Genomic DNA, 19,516 nt, shown 5'->3' with positions numbered 1-19,516 from the left:
TTACATTATGAAACGCTGAACAAAGGGGGACAACTCCCACCAATCCAAGGGACATAACATCTCCCCTTTTTTTTTTAATAATGTTTGATGTCCTTCAGTATTCAAGCTATATGATCTCTCTCTCTCTCTCTCTCTCTCTCTCTCTCTCTCTCTCTCTCTCTCTCTCTCTCTCTCGATATAATATCTATAAAAAAGAGTTCATTTATATATATATATATATATATATATATATATATATATATATATATATATATATATATAGCTCTCTCTGATTCTCTCTCCTCTGATCTCGAACGAGTGGTTCAAGACGTGGCTGGTTACCTTTAATGCATCTAAAACCAAACTCCTATCTTTACGTCAGCTCTAATCTCCATCTGGCATCAATTGAAATGGATGGCTCTCGTCTAGGAGAAGCCCCATATTTTGACAAGCTTCTGGGCTTGACCTTCATTCCTGATCTGAAATGGAACACGTACATCAAGTTTCTTGCCAAGGTCGCTGGAAAGATGGTGGGATCCTTCTACCGCTCCAGAAGATATCTCACTATTGATGAAATTCTCTATCTATATAAAAGCCAAGTACGCCCAAGGATGGAATACTGCTGCCATATCTGGGAGGGAGCTGCTAAAAACAGCCTATCCTGCTTGACAGAGTACAAAATAGACTTTGTGGCTTAGTGGGGGATGCCCTTTTCTGTTCCCTGCAACCTCTCTCCCACAGAAGAAACATTGCAAGGCTATCTTTTTTTTATCGTTATTTCTATGGCAGGTGCTCGTCTGAACTCCAATCTCTGGTCCCCCCTCGCCAAGCTTTTACAAAAAACACCCGTCTAGCTGAATCCACCGTCAAAAACCTTCCTCACTCTTTATCTATGCCTAAATCAAAACGTAGATTCCATGAACAAAGCTTCTTTCTTAGAACTGCACGCCTGTGGAACTCTGTTCCGTCTGCCTACTTCCCACCTAACTACAACCTGGATGTCTTCAAGTCCAACATAAACAAATTCCTGATGAACCACCCTCTTAAGTAGACACTTTATTAAATCTCCAAACTAACGTACTGTACTCACAATAACCTTTATCCCTGAGTGGCTTCTGGGCCTTGATAAGTGGTGACCCAAAAAAAAAGGTCTAGCTTGATAGGTGGTCTTTACTGACGTCCAGATCTGGTTGTTGTATACTCTTGAGAGGTGAGGGTGGGGCATGCATTTCTGACTGTTTTTTCCCTTCGTAGATGACAGTCTTCATGGGACTCCGGTGTGTGAGCCTCGACTATTTCTGGTGGTTTGGGTACGATGTGTTGTGGATTGCGTCGGATTAATGTCCCTTCATTTTGGTTTGTAGAATATAGGAACGTTGTCGGAATCTTATCTTGTTTCCAGATAAATTTGACGCTAAGGTAACTAACCTGAAAAAATATGACAGCATGGAATAAAAAGGGGGGTAAAGAATAAAATATAAAGGTCTTGCTTTGAAACGAAAAAGAGATTTTATTCACAATAAAATAAGTTGCAAATTTTCCCTTTGCGGGCATTAAATTTATGAAACGCCAAGGTAACATATAATGAAGAAAATAACACTGGTTCTTATAATGAAAATGTTGTATCCAAGAACGAATACAACAATAAGATTAAAAATAGTAGAGTCTAATCACACTCTCTTATGTAGTAAATTTTAGGAGCGTACTCACAAATTGAAAGCCAGTCAGGCACGTGCCTTTTTACTTTTTTTTTCTCGTTTAAAGCCCTTTTATAAATTTCTCTCCCTCCATGTTTGCGTGCAAACCATAGACATGCAGATGGATTTCAGAAGTATTGCCGAGTCGCATATCCGGGATTTTCTTTAACGGGTTTTCTTTTTAGGAGATCCCAAAATTCCTTCTCACATAAAATAAATTCTTTTTTTAAAAATAATTTCACTCCTTCTAAAATACGTGCAAAACCGTAGTCATATAAATATATATAAAAATATATATATTTATATATATCTATTTATATATTTATATATATATAAATATATATATATATATTTATATATATATAAATATATATGTATATTTATATATATACATTTATATATATATATATAAATATATATGTACAAATATATATATATATACATATATATATAAATATATATACATATAAATATATATATATATATATAAATATATATATAAAGATATATATATAAATATATATATATAAATATACATAAATATATATATATATTTATATATATATATATATGAATATATATATAAATATATAAATATACATATATATAAAAATACATATATATAAATATACATATATATATATATATACATATATATAAATATATATATATAAATATATATATATATAAATATATATATGAATATACATATATATAAATGCATACACATATATATATAAATATATACATATATATATATATATAAATATCTCTCTCTATATATATAAATATATATAAAAAATATATACATATATATAAATATATATATATAAATATATATATGTATAAATATATATATATAAATATATATATAAATATATATATATACATAAATATATACATATATATATATATATAAATATATATATATATATAAATACATAAATATATATATATAAAATATATATACAAAAATACATAAATATATATATATAAATATATATATATATAAATATATATATAAATATATATATAAATATATATAAATAAATATATATATAAATATACATACATATAAATATATAAATATAAAAGAATATATATAAATATATTTAAATAAATATATATAAATGAATATATATATAAATAAATACATATATATATAAATATATATATATAAATAAATATATATATATGAATAAATATTTATATATAAAAAAATATATACATATGAATAAATATATATATATATATAAATATATATGTAAAGAAATATATATATAAATATATATATGAATATTTATATATATATAAATATATATATATATAAATATATATATATGAATAAATATATATATGAATAAATATATATATGAATAAATATAAATAAATATATATATAAATATATACATATGTATAAATATATACATATATATAAAAATATATACATGTATAAATATATACATATATACATATATATACATATATATAATACATATTTATAAATGCATATATATATAAATATATATATAAATATATACATATAAATATATACATATAAATATATATATAAATATATACATATAAATATATACATATAAATATCTATAAATATATACATATCTATAAATATATACATATATATAAATATATATATATATATAAATATATACATATATATAAATATATATAAATATATACATATATATATATAAATATATGCATATATATATATAAATATATACATATATATAAATATATACATATATATATAAATATATACATATATATATAAATATATACATATATATAAATACATACATATATATATAAATATATACATATATATATACAAATATATACATATATATATAAATATATACATATATATACATATATATAAATATATACATATATATATATACATATATAAGTATATACATATATAAGTATATACATATATATAAATATATACATATATAAATATATACATATATATATAAATATATACATATATACACCTATATAAATATATACATATATATATGAATATATACATATATATATAAATATATACATATATATATAAATATATACATATATATATAAATATATACATATATATATACATATATATTTAAATATATGCATATATATATAAATATATACATATATATAGAAATATATACATATATTTATATATAAATATAAATATATACATACATATATAAATATATATACATATATAAATATATATGTATGAATAAATATTTATATATAAATAAATATGTATATATGAATAAATATGTATATATATAAATATATATGTAAATAAATATATATATATAAATGTATATATGAATATTTATATATATATATATATATAAATATATATATGAATAAATATGTATAAATATATATATAAATATATACATATGTATAAATATATACATATATATAAATATATACATATATATAAATATATACATATATAAATATATACATATATATACATATATATAATACATATATATGAATACATATATATATATATATAAATATATACATATAAATATATACTTATAAATATATATATAAATATATACATATATATATACATATATATATATATATATAAATATATGCATATATAGATATATACATATATATAAATATATTCATATATATAAATATATTCATATATATATAAATATATACATATTTATAAATATATACATATATATATATAAATATATGCATATATATATAAATATATACATATATTTATAAATATATACATATATATAAATATATACATATATATAAATATATACATATATATATAAATATATACATATATATACGTATATATAAATATATACATATATATATATATAAATATATACATATATATATATGAATATATACATATATATATAAATAAATACATATATATATAAACATATACATATATATAAATATATACACATATATATAAATATATACATATATATATATATAAATATATACATATATATATAAATATATACATATATATATATATAAATATATACATATATATATAAATATATACATATATAAGTATATACATATATATATAAATATATACATATATAAATATATACATATATAAATATATACATGTATATAAATATATACATATATATAAATATATACATATATATATATATAAATATATACATATATAGAAATATATACATGTATATATAAGTATATACATTTATATCTAAATATATACATATATATATATAAATATATACATATATATATAAATATATACATATATATATAAATATATACATATATATATATAAATATATACATATATATATATATAAATATATACATATATATAAATATATACATATATACATATATATAAATATATACATATATACATATATAAAAATATATACATATATATATAAATATATGCATATATATATAAATATATACATATATATATACATATATATTTAAATATATGCATATATATATATAAATATATACATATATATATACATATACATATATAAATATATACATATATATAAATATATACATATAAATATAAATATATACATATATATATAAATATATACATATATATATACATATATATTTAAATATATGCATGTATATTAATATATGCATATATATATACATATATATATATAAATATACACATATATATATATACATATATATATAAATATATACATATATATCTATAAATATATACATATATATAAATATATACATATATATAAATATATACATATATATATTAATATATACATATACATATTTATATATAAATATATACATTAATATATACATATACATATTTGTATATAAATATATACATTAATATATACATATATATATATAAATAAATATATATACATAAATATATACATATATATAAATATATATATATAAATATATATACATATATATTAATATATATGTATATAAATATATACATATATAAATATATATTTATAAATATATATATATATAAAAATATATATATATATAAATATATATATATATACATAAATATATATATGTATAAATATATATATATAAATATATATATATATAAATATATATATATATAAATATATATATAAATATATATAAATATATATATAAATATATAAATACATATATATAAATATATAAATATGTAAATATATATATAAATATATATATAAATATATATATATAAATATATACATATAAATAAAGGTATATATATAAATATATATAAATATATATATATATATAAATATATATAAATATATATATATAAATATAAATATAAAAAAATATATAAATATATATATAAATATATATATAAATATATATATATAAATATATATATACAAATATATAAATATGTATATAAATATATATATACAAATATATAAATATATATATATATACAAATATATATATAAATATATATATACAAATATATAAATATATATATAAATATATATATACAAATTTATATATATAAATAAATATATATATAAAAATATATGTATATATATATATATATATATATATATATATATATATATTTAAATCCTCGAAACAGTGTTCCATGGCAAAAAACTCATGATCTTTTTAAGAATATTCGTAGTATTATTTGTTCATGCAATGAAAACTATTCAGCGATACAGAAGATTAATTGAATTACTGATAAAATAATGTTTCAAGAACAAATTTTATTTTTTTCCAGTTTTAAAGAAACTTCCATAGATTATATATATATATATATATATATATATATATATATATATATATATTAGCAGGGAAGCACGAACTGAATTGAAGGATGATATTCTTATTATCATCAAAATTGGTAAATTCACCCATTTTTCAATCAAATAGATTAATTACCAGCACTTTCGCAATGTACAGGGAGAACATTTCACATGCCTCCCCACAGTAACTTAATCCACAATTCATTGTATTTTAAATTGTACTCTAGAGAATTCACTGTTGATTTTATAAAATTATTTTTATATATAATGGTTTGAATTAAAGTTTAAAATACAAAAGTCAAATATCATGGTTGAGTTGTGCACTAAACAAAAACATTCATTTCAAACTTCTGTCATATGAAAATAACCTACTGTTGCTGTTATATATCTGATTGTATGGTAATAAAACTTTTGAAATACACTTGTGGTGTTAGGCTGCATAAGGTGTTAACTTTGGTCAAGATCGCCTGTCCCTTCTTTTATCAGATGTTTTCGAATATCGATACTTAAAGAAATTCTGATCTAAGCTTATCCAAGAACACTGCCAGATACATAAAGTAAATTTGTGTGAAATGCCATAAAAATCGGCCCAGCTTTTTTGGAGTGAATAAGCAACTCACACACACATAGTTCGATTTATATCATAGTAAAATAAATAAATAAATTATTTATATATATATATATATATATATATATATATATATATATATATATATATATATAGTTCGGAAACAATATACAATAATTAAGGTACACAGTTTCCCATGTTTTATCCTAATAAGGAATCCTCAAAGAATGAAACTTCACTAATTCTACTAACGTATTGAGCAATTTTTATATAAATACTAAATATCAAAATATCACTACATAAAATATATTAACTTTGTTCATTCTTTGTAGATACATGAATATATATATATATATATATATATATATATATATATATATATATATGTTGTTAAACAGCACAGCATTTTCTTGTTTGACAATTTTCCGTTTTATTTTTTCCAGTTTTCGAATAATCCTTCTTGTGTTATATGTAAAATGGTGTAAAAGTGTTCCGTAGTCTGCGAGCGCTTTCGGCGTTTCCGCCATCGTCAGGCTGGTTATATAAAAAGTCGTTTTAAAATTATGTCGAATGATAAGGTCGTATTTTAAAATTACATCGTACTATAAGATCGTTTTTGGCTTATGTGGGCTATTTATATACAAATTTATTGGACAGTTTTTTGGGGTTTTTTTTATATATATATATTTTTATATATATATATATTTTTATATATATACATTAACAGAGGCATTTTAAAATATTTTTGCTGGATTCATAATTTATATTGTTTATTTTGGGTTGTCTCACTTTTATATACAATGCCTCCAACACCTTCAGTCTCCTAACGTTAGAGTCTGTTTGTAAAATTTTGGTATTTTCTACCATGATGTTTCTAAATTGAGAATGCTGGCAGCCATGTTTTTTTAAATGTTGTGCGATAGAGCTAGTATCGGAAAGATGAAGTGTTAGTCTCCGGGACAACGTGTTTGTAGTATGACCAATGTAAGAGGAACAGTTAGAGATACACTCTCCTATTGGGCAATTAAATTGATAAATTACATTGTTCTTTTCCAACACTTTGTCCGCTTGCGAAATATTGTTATTAATTACGAGATTAGTCATTTTCCGTTTTTTATAATAGATAATGAACTTCAACCCTCTACCGCTGCTGGGAGATACGTATCGTCGAATTATGTCTTTTAAGACCATTTCGTCTATGTGATAGTTTTTATGTAACTGAACTTATGCATTTATGACATGGATGTTTCATTACTTTGTTGCAGATATTGACGATATGAGACACTTAAAAAGATATTCTGTTATTGAATACTGACCAACATTCACCAACGCCTATTGAGTGTTTAAGCTGATTTCAGAGTTGATGTGCTGACTGAACTTCTGATATATGACCTAAAAGTTTCATCTCTTTATCCCAGATATTGAAGATGTTAGAGTGTAAGGACTCCTCGACATGGACGTACGTTAGAAGTAGAGATGTGTAATTAAAAGCAAATATATATTATGAATGCTTGTACCTAAATTGATAAACAAATTTCTTAGCACAAAAGGTAGTTTGTTTTTAATGGGGCAACTCCCGTTTTCATAGCTCTTCAACTTTTTTGGTTAAACAATAGAGAGCTTTACTTTCTGAACTAACTTTGTATATGCATATACTTGTGTGACATTATCAAACTTTTCACAAGTAACAATATATGATTAAAACGTCAATGCAGTGTATGTTAATCATTCTTAACAACTGACAGTATTCTACTTTTCCAAAGAAAAATATTTTCATGTAAGCGCTCCTAATAGTGTGCTTAATTTACGAATGTAGTTCATTTAGGGATTGGCTGACATGAGTATACTTTATGCTATCGAGCATTGTTTAAATAATCATTCCAATTGATACATATATATCATTGTATAAGTATCTGATATAAATCACTAATAATATGTTACTTATTATTTCTAGATAACATTAACAATTTCTCATAGAGTCTACAATATTTACAGTACAAAGTTAATTGTTTGTCTCCAGACGTTGCTATAAAAAAAGATTTCCATGAAATGAACAGGAATAAAGATTCTTTTCGTTATGCCAACATATATTATTCTTCTACATTGCCTTAACTAAAAAAGCACACAACTGAATTTGTCTCTGAAACAATGAACCACAAATCTATAAAGAAGGATTTCCATTTTCTATGTTTAACTACATCAATTCTTGTAAAATTTATATGAAAAGACGTACCGTATAACTAGGTAAAAAGTAAGATCTATTTATTCAAAAATGATTGTTCACAAATTTACAAGAAAAAGATTTTGTTGTTCTAAGTTCATGCTTTCAACAAATGCTTTTCCACATATTTTACAGGAATCTGGCTTCTTTCCAAAGAATGGATTCAAAGATATTCAAGGATAAGTACTACGTAAAAACATTCCCACGCACAACATAGGAAGTGTTTATTTTCTCTGTATGGTTTCATATGAACTTTCGGCATTTGTGAAATAGAAGTCTAACATACATTCATATGGCATTTCATTAGTGTCTTTTCAATGCCAATGCTTGCCATAGCAGAAGTCGCAGGTGTCTTTTAAAAGAATTCAAACAGAATAAATAATCTTTGGCTTCTCTCCAGTATGTTCCGTCTTATGAATTTTCAAGGCCGACTTCTGTACAAGACTTCCCACATAATTCACAAGCATGATTTCTCTCGAGTGTGTATTCTTTTATGTTTTAACAAAGCTGACTTCTCTACAAATGAATTTCCACATACTTCACATGAATATGGCTTCTCTCCAGTGTGTATCCGTTTATGTTTTATCAAAGACGACTTTTGTACAAAGGAATTACCACAGAATTCACATGCAAATGGTTTTTCTCCTGTGTGTAGTTTTATATGATAATTCAAGTTTGACTTTGTATTAAATGAATTCCCACACACCTGACATGAATATGGTTTCTCCCCAGTGTGTATGTTCATATGAATTTTCAAGTTTGACGATTGTGTAAAAGAATTCCCACAAACATCACAAGAATATGGTTTCTCTCCTGTGTGAATTCTTTTATGCTTTACCAAAACCGACTTCTGTGCAAAGCAAATTCCACATAATTCACATGCATACGATTTCTCTCCAGTGTGTAGTTTCATATGATCCTTCAGTGACGACTTGTGTGTAAAGGAATTTCTACACACATGACACGAATATGGTTTCTCTCCAGTGTGTGTTTTCATATGGATATTCAAGTTCGATATTTGTGGAAAGGAAGTGCCACACACTTCACATGAATATGGCTTTTCTCCAGTGTGTATTCTCATATGGTTTTTCAAGTTAGACTTCTGAGTAAAACTAGTCTCACACACATCACAAGCATATGGTTTCTCTCCAGTGTGTGTTCGGATATGTCGGTTTAAATTACCTTCCTGAGAAAATGCCCTTTTACATATTTGACAGGAAAATAATTTCTTCTCAATTTGTGTTCCTGTACGATTCTTCAACTTTGACATTCTAGTAGAATGCAAAAAATCGGATTTCAAGCACAAGCAATTACAAGTAATGTTAAAGAAAATAATATTTTCTATTGTTGAAATATCAATTTGTAAAAACATACCTTTCGACAGAAACAAGTATTTGATTTCTAATCACATGTGTTAATATTTACAAAAGTTAGAGTTTAGGAAATTACACTATGTATAATTTCAAATTGAATTATTAGTCATATTACAGCCAGACATTTTTTAAAGTTTGAATTTTCGATGTTTTCTCTTTTCCTGTGGTTTCACTTTGAAAAGATCGGCATTTAAATTTTAAAATATGTATTTTAAACTGGATTATCTGTAAAAAAAAAGGAGAAAATAAACAAACATATATAGTTTCTAAATGTTAGTATGATTGGTCAAATTCCCAAATTAGATTTTATTCAATTTCTAAACTTTGTTTTCTTAATGAGTTCTAATTTTCCTGTTTTTTGTTGTTTTGTTGAATGCATTTTTCTAAGTAGATTATTCGTAAAAACAAGAGAAACAAAACAGCCATAATTAATGATTAATTCTATGCACAAATTAAATTTTGAAAAAGTATTTGAAGAAATTTAATTAAATTTTGAAGAAATTTAATTAAATTTTGAAGAAATTTAATTAAATTTTGAAGAAATTTAATTAAATTTAAAATTGACATGAGATCATTTATTAGATTAGATTTGCATTCGACAAATAATTTACTAATTTACAAATTATTTGAAATACACTTTTATAACTCATTCTCAAAAAAAAAAATTTTTCGATGAAATAAAATTGCAAATTTTGCCTTTTCACAAATAACTTTTATGATTTTGAACATTGATCTTATGATGAATACATTATTAAACTACAATATCTAGGATAAAGTTGTCGACTGTCACACGAAAAGTCTAGTTTCATTGACTTTTGTATGAGAAAGAACCATTGCTATCCCAGGATTATACACCTTCTTGATTCCCACATATGAATGTTTTTTTTTCAACTGGGATTGGACACCAGTCTTGCGACCTATTAGCAAGCACTAACCATTATGACAAATGGGTTGCTATGAAAAATATATTTAAATATAAAATAATAAAAATTTGTCATAAAATTATAGAAATTAAAAAATACAAAAGAATAATTACTAAACAGTAATAAAAGTAGGTGTGCAACAAAAATTGACAAAATATGAGTTATTCATTTATTGCGAATATATATAAAAATAAATTAATTAATAATACTCGTCATAATAAATAAAATAATACTTATCTCAATAAACATTCCAATTAATTAATATAGACCATTCGGTATGGACCCGACAATGGAAGATCAGATATAAACGTGGATTTATATGACCCAAAAAGTCCAACCTTGATCGCTCTTCTGGGCCCGCGGCACAGTGGATAGAGACCTTGGATCCCTACAGTTCCAGGTGAACATTATCTGAAGATAGCAGTTTCAATCCTACCCAAAGCGTGCCAGAGGCTTAATTGGCCAAAACGTGATAAGACAAAAAACTATGGAAGGCAGTAATTGCTGAGAATGCAGTTAGGAGATTCAGAGTTCCTAAATCATTGCAGTTACCACTTGACGAAGGCCAGAGGAATAGTTGGCCGAAACATCGTGAAACAACAATTAAGAAAGATGAGGATAATAGCCCGCAATAAATGAAAATTAATATAAATAAAACTCATCTCAATAATGAATTCCAATTAAATAAATATAAGTTAGGTTTATTACATTTATAATTAGTGCTGCTTAATAAACAGACTTTGTATTATTTAAAATGATTCCTAATAAGCCTGAATGCCCTTATCTTTCTTAGGAAGTATATATTATTATACAAAGTGTAATTGTCTGTTTCTAGGAATATATAGTTGAATGGATAAATCTTTTATTTATTAGGTTATATGAAAACGAAGTTATGTTTCCTTGTAGATTTTTCTCAGCATATATAAAAGCACAATGTATTGTCTTAGTGTGTGGCTAGCAAGATGTTAGAATCTACACGGCATACACTAACAAGAATCTGTGAACGTCATATTTAAAAATAATTCATCATGAATGGACAGGGATGAAAGTTATGATAAAATCTAGTTTTCTTCATTCTTCGATAACATTTTATTTCGGTCAACTTTGCCGATCTCTGTGGCAAAAGAGATAGGAAGGACGAATGTTAAAAGGGGAAAGTGTGACAATTTATGTTGATGGATGTATTTCATTATTCTCTTGAAATTATTGCCTAAACAATATTTTCACACTTTAAAATCTAATATTGAAAAATATATTGACGATTTGAAGCAACTTGTTTGTGTCAAATTGGGTGCACATAGGTCAAAGGGTTGAAACTGATTTGTTTCTAACTCAGTGACTTCCATTGTCAATGTGCATGTGCACATGAATACTAGCAAAGGTCACAAGGCAAGTCAGTGCGTTTCGAATGCAAGCCAAGTAATGAGGGTTGCCACCCCACACATACCTCTTAAACTAAATAGGGGACGCACATGCATTTTCTAGACAGTCCACAGTTCAAATTCGTTACAGAGTCGACAATCTACAGTCTAGAATTGGTCACAGTTTCGAGAAAATCGAAGATTTCTCATGGGAGCGACGAGAAATAAGAATAGAAAGCAGATAAACCTATAACAACATTCCCCCCTCTTTCTAAAGATGAACAGAGAACAGAGAAGAGACTTCGACCATGAAGCTGAATAAAGTTCCAATTGTCAAGAGAAACAAGACTTGTATCTGTTGTTATGCATGAGATAGGTTTTCTACTTGGTGCACTGACTTCAGGACACAAACCACTCAATGACACGGTCAAAAGATGTGAAGAAGATATAAAAGGTACGTTCAGTTTCATTTTTATAAATTCCTCAAAAGGATTGATGTGGTGTAACACCCCTTCCCCCACACAACACATTTACTGAAATTTTTAATATGGCAAAAAAATTGGGCCTTCAGGTAATCAATAATGTAAATAACCATATAGATATGTAATAAGTGTGATTAATATGTACAGTAATATATATATATATATATATATATATATATATATATATATATATATATATATATATATACATATATATATATATATATAGTTTATTGTTTAGTATACAAGTTTTCTTATTGAGAATTGCATATGACACTTAAGATTTCAATTTTTGTTTAATTTAAAGCATATACGAAATGATTTTCATTTATTAAAGCAGGATGAAAATAGAATAAACTAAGAAATAAAAATAAAAAACGCTTTGCTACATTATTGTTTTTTTATTTGCGGATATAATTACAGATTATTAAATTATAAAGAATTAATGTAATAAAAAGTAAACGCTTTTAATCAGTTATTTATAATTTTAATACATTTTCAACCATCATGAAATCTTTTTTTTACTTTATAGTATATTAATTAAAAAGAAAATAATATTGTCATCCTTGATGAAGGATAATGGCAGCCCTGACTTATACAGCTGACATTGTATTTTTAACCATTGATGCAGATTGCACCAAGCTTTCTGCAAGAGTCTTGACTTCACACAGATGAATATATTGACAACTAAGATTTTCTATTTCTTGGTATCGACATGAAAGCAATGGCGCTGTCTCTTAATGGCCATATTTTGGAAGGTGTGCACCAATTTCTGTACCTTGTATATACCATTGTTCTATCCAGGCAGTGAGTGGTAGCGGTAGTTAGTTGAGTATTGCCTGATATATTGATTTTCTGTATCTTTAATAGTTCTTGCAGTGGCACCAATAGTTTAAATATTAATTTGTCATCGATCCACTTCTCCACTGCAAATTTGGTTGATTGAGAGAAGATGGCTATCTTTGACAAATCCCATCTTTGCCGCTGTGTTGTCAGCAAGTCAACATTGTCTAAATGGCTGCGGTCCTACAGCATCTTAACTGAACGACTCTGCCTTTTGTCTTATTGCAGTGATATTTTGGAATGTCCAGCGAAACACTCATCAATTATCTGCATGGCTAGCACAAATGTATTAGTAAACAGCCGAGGATTGGCACAACAACCATCAATGAGAACCTGAGAACTTAGTCAAGTTGGTGAAATTATCTTTTATTAGTCAGATCAGGCGACTTTGCTCAAAAGTGCCATTGTTTGGAATGAGTTTTGAGCCAGCGACAAAGGCTGTTTAATCAAACTAGGTGTATGTGTATTATTATTCATCTGACTACTGTTCTCATCTTGAGTGTGATTTTCACAATGTTTTGGTTAATATAACCTCCAACCTTCTTCGTGTATCTTGTCGAACTCGGGAATGTTTCAGAAATGTAATAGGTGGAACACTGTTGCAATATGTCATGAAGATGTAAAAGTTTCAGTCCATGAAAAGATCACAGGCTTTGTGGTTGGATTTGAAGAATTTTAGCATTGACCAAACTTGTTGTCACGAATGTTATGGAATAGAATCAATTAATACTGCTACTAGTAGTATCACAATTACTAATTTATTATACCGTACTGTTGCAGATGCTGTTATACTAACTAACATGGAAAAATGGTGTTTCTAATGATCCTGGTCATAGTTTGAATGATGGTATGGATGTCATATGAGAGAAATCCAATCCTTTGCTGATTATGATCTGATCGCTTTGTAAGGCACCAGCTGAAGATTTTGATTAGAAAAAAGATTACATTTCATTATTGCTTAAATAGTTACAAGTAGTGAACTTGTGTTAATAAAAATGATTCAAGTATGAGTATGGAGTATGCGATTTGGATTAGAAAAAAGATTACATTCCATTATTGTTTAAATAGTTACAAGTAGTGAACTTGTGTTAATAAAAATGATTCAAGTATGAGTATCGGGTATGCGATTTGGATCTCAACCCGTCAGATACTTTTAGTCTCTCAGCTAGTCAAGTTAATAAAAACCGTTTAAAATGCTGTTATGACTTTCACTTCTTTGTCCTCGGCCTTTTGCAAATTGTATTTATCTTGTAAGAACAGCTCACATTGTCTATACTTCAGATATTTTTCCTACTTATATCCCACTCCCATTTAAAGATTGATTCGCTTGTTTAGGTTATGAAATACACAGGAAATAATGGATGGTTCATAATTTAGAAAGAGCTGGGGGGGGGTTACTTGCAGATTCATTATTTTTTTATTTTCTCCATTATCTTAGTAAATGGGATTGTGATTGGGAATATTCTATTTAAGAGAAGACATGTTTATCATTATTGAATGACAAACGACATACACATTTATCTTATGTCTGATTTAGATTATATGTAAAGTTTTATATTTTGTGCAAGTAAATAATACAAAGTGCAGTATATGTTGCTACACTTGATATATAAAAATGTTTTCTAGACTGAGGAAAGTTTCAATTTTGCTTTAATCCAAGATGCCCTTTTAGGGGAGAGCTGATTTTTGCCTACATCAACAAAGACCTTGTGTCTAACTTTGCCCTTGTGTGAAGGCAAGTAAAAAGGAACATTTTTCTAAAAGTGTCGCCATTTTTAGAAATAATCTTAAAGTTTGCAATACAAACAAATGAATGAATTTTCTAATATAAAAACATTGGAAATTAAGAAATTGCATCAACAAACATGTTCAAACAGAAAGTGTTATACATAACACATTTGTGTATTACAAATAACATTGAAAAAATAAAAACAAACATAACCACAGGAAACAATAAAATAAGAAAAGATTAAAATATAAAATATTTTTGATTGTAATGTTTTTCTTCTTATTTTACTTTTTCATAAATATTAAAAACACCAGAAAAATTTAACTGAGTCTTGGGTAGAATTTGAAAAATAAAATAGTTTCAAAATTATACATTATTATGAAGTAAAGTGACGACCACATGTAATTACATGTAAACTGAAGATATGTATTCGATATGATAGTTAGAGTGGCCATCGTTTTCAATATTTGCAACTCGATTAATTGAAAATAAATTCAAGATACACAATATTAAAATGACAGATTCATTTTTTTTATTTTCCGATTCTAGTATGTGCTTATTACAAGACGAAAAGTAATATAGACTTAATAAGTTAAATTTAAACCTATTATTATTGACTTAAAAAGTAAGAGATGAAAATATATTGTAAAATATTATTTGACTAAACACTTGGGTTATATTTCCTTATAAAAAAAATAACGTATGAAGAAAAAAAAACTTTAACTTCTAGATCATTTATTTCGAAAAATCATAAATAGAAAAAAATGGGTAAAGAGAGTTATCTCCCTTACAAAATAATGGGATTAAGAATGATTATTGGATAGTAAGAATTAAATATATATATATATATATATATATATATATATATATATATATATATATATATATATATATATATAATACTTAGATAATGATAAGATTTAAGTTAAATTTAAAACTTAAATTAATGACATTAACGATAAGAGATGAAAATAAATTTTAATTAATATTATTTGAATAAACTCTTGAAGGAAAAACATCAACTAATAGATCGTAAAATATAAATAATATTATAGCAAACTATGGGAGATTGAGAAATGAATAGTCAAAGATATTAATAAAAATAAAATTTGAAATATTGGGGAAATAAATCAATGAAATAAAAAAAACTGGAAAAATGTATATTTTTAAAGAAGACATTAAAAGATAAATTGAATATAAAAATAAGGAATTGATGAAGTTTTATATAAAATATAGAAATACGAGCAGCTATTTTGGAATATTTTTAAATGATATGATATTTGAAATTGTCCAAATGGTTACGAAACAGTTATAACGCATGAGGAAATCGACCATGCTCTCATTTTATATTTAGTTGTCTTAATTTTGCAAAAATATTATATGAACGCTCGATTATTGAAACTAATAATCATGAAGCTTAATTGAGTCAATTAATTTTTACTTTGATTTATAGGTATTGATTAACACTACCGGAATTTTGATTTAATAAAATTTTCAAAGGAATCAATATTAAACGGAATTTCTCATTTTAAAAGTGAATACATTTGTAAATATAATTTCAGCATGTCCATATTTAAGCATCCCCAGGAAGCTATGGTTAGATACAATGGTTTTTAATGTTCGCTGGGTAACAAATTAAAAAAAAAAATACCTATCTCATTCTAAAAGATTTCTCTGATGAAGAGCAGGAAAAATGACTTGAACAGTTACTACATTTTGCTCTTTGCTCAACTCGGCTAACGATTTTTATCCTTGGCTCCCCAAATCAACAAAGATTAGACTATTCCCGTATTGACTTGATCCCTGTTGATTTCAGTTCAATGCTTGTTTTCTGTAGTTCTAGGCGGTTCATCTTCCTAGGCTTTGCCTTCTCGTTTTGAGAAGGAGTTAGTTTATTGGTAACCCCTTTAGGTGCCCTTACTGGGAATGCTGACAGAATTGCCCAAGAACTTTTTGGAGAGTTAATATGTCCCTCTTAAGGGGCGTTGACTTCTGAATCCCACTTTCAGACCCTGGTGTCTCAGAAATTAGACCCTTCCCCCATTACTTTCTTTTGGTTGATATCCTTGCGAATCAGTTTGTATAAAAAAAACGTTACCGTCTTGATTGGGTTGAGCAACTTTGTCTTATACGTACAAATATATTTGCGTGCGTCTCTTTTTGCATGGTAGTTTGTGATTGCCATTTCAATGAGAGAATTAAATGCCTCTTTCAGATTTCTCGGCTAGAATAGACATTGATTGGAGTAGAAATCATGTTAAGAGAAGATGAGGCGAATTGGAAGACATTTGTCAGTCTGTGTATATCTGTCTGTCTGTCCCTCTCTCTTTCTCTCTCCTTCTCTATATATATACAGAGAAAGCGAGAGAGAAAGAGAAAGAAAGGGGAATTTTTTCGATTGCATGGCTGATTTATGACTACAAGCAAACATATCAGCAAATCTTCAACCAATGTCATATTATGTTTGTTTATATATATATATATATATATATATATATATATATATATATATATATATATATATATACAGGGTGACCCAAAAATAATGGACCCCAACTCTAATTAGGCCCCGTTTCTTAGTGTTTTGTCCAAATTAAATGAAATTTTGGTCATAACTAGTTTCTTATATTCAAAACATCACATAAAAACACTAGGGTCTTTTGCCTTTTTTTTCTCCATTCTGCAGCATATGTTCTGGATGGCCTCCATTTAGCTTTTGTTCTTTTGGGGGGTTACCCTGTATATATATATATATATATATATATATATATATATATATATATTATATATATATATGTTTATAAATATATATATATATATACATATATATATGTTTATGTATATATATATATATGTTTATACATATATATATATATAAACATATATATATGTTTATATATATATATATATGTTTATATATATATATATGTTTATATATATATATATATATATGTTTATACATATATATATATAAACATATATATATGTTTATATATATATATATATATATATATGTTTATATATATATATATATATGTTTATACATATATATATATATATATATATAAACATATATGTATGTTTATATATATATATATATATATATATATGTGTGTGTGTGTGTGTGTGTGTTTATATATAAATGTTTTATTTTATTGGTATTTTAATTATTTTATTTATGACTTTTGTGAGCGGTAATTTTGTATTTATATTCTAAGTTTCTTATTCAATTATTTTTTATCTATATAACCTATTTTAATAATTGTTTCTTATTTATCTAATTTTGTTTATTTCAATTGTTCGATACTTATTGAAGACATTTCAATACAAAACCTATCTAAAAATGCGTCCAGACGTATAAAGTAAAAAAAAATCGGGCCAGTCATTTCGAAATTTATAGTGAACGCACACACAGACATAACATATATACAGTACAGCTTCCCTGTATCATCGCAAATCCGTGCGGCTAGACCAGTAACTACCTCAACACAGGATGATTATTGCTTATATTAATTAAGAG

At 24.9% G+C, this 19,516-nt stretch overlaps 1 protein-coding gene across 2 annotated transcripts in view; it reads right to left on the bottom strand.

Annotated features, from left to right (window-relative positions):
- Positions 1 to 268: 268 nt before the first annotated feature.
- LOC145269347 (uncharacterized) overlaps positions 269 to 19,516 on the bottom strand; it is a 41,241-nt gene continuing 21,993 nt past the window's right edge. Inside the window, exon 3 of one of the 2 annotated variants that reach the window (XR_013864996.1) lies at positions 269 to 1,407. Coding sequence is in view for 1 of the 2 variants with exons in the window: in XM_080125048.1 (XP_079981174.1) it covers positions 9,743 to 10,657 (915 nt within the window). In the remaining variant the exon portion in view is untranslated. Of the gene's footprint in view, positions 1,408 to 9,101; positions 10,884 to 19,516 lie in introns of those variants that run through there. The other variant, XM_080125048.1, reaches the window with a different exon arrangement.

This window comes from Euprymna scolopes, chromosome 45 (assembly GCF_053919585.1).
Source record: "Euprymna scolopes isolate OS-2025 chromosome 45, ASM5391958v1, whole genome shotgun sequence".
NCBI classification, from domain to species: Eukaryota; Metazoa; Mollusca; class Cephalopoda; order Sepiida; family Sepiolidae; genus Euprymna; species Euprymna scolopes.
Note: the sequence above shows the minus strand (reverse complement) of the source record. Positions and strands in the feature narration are given on the sequence as shown.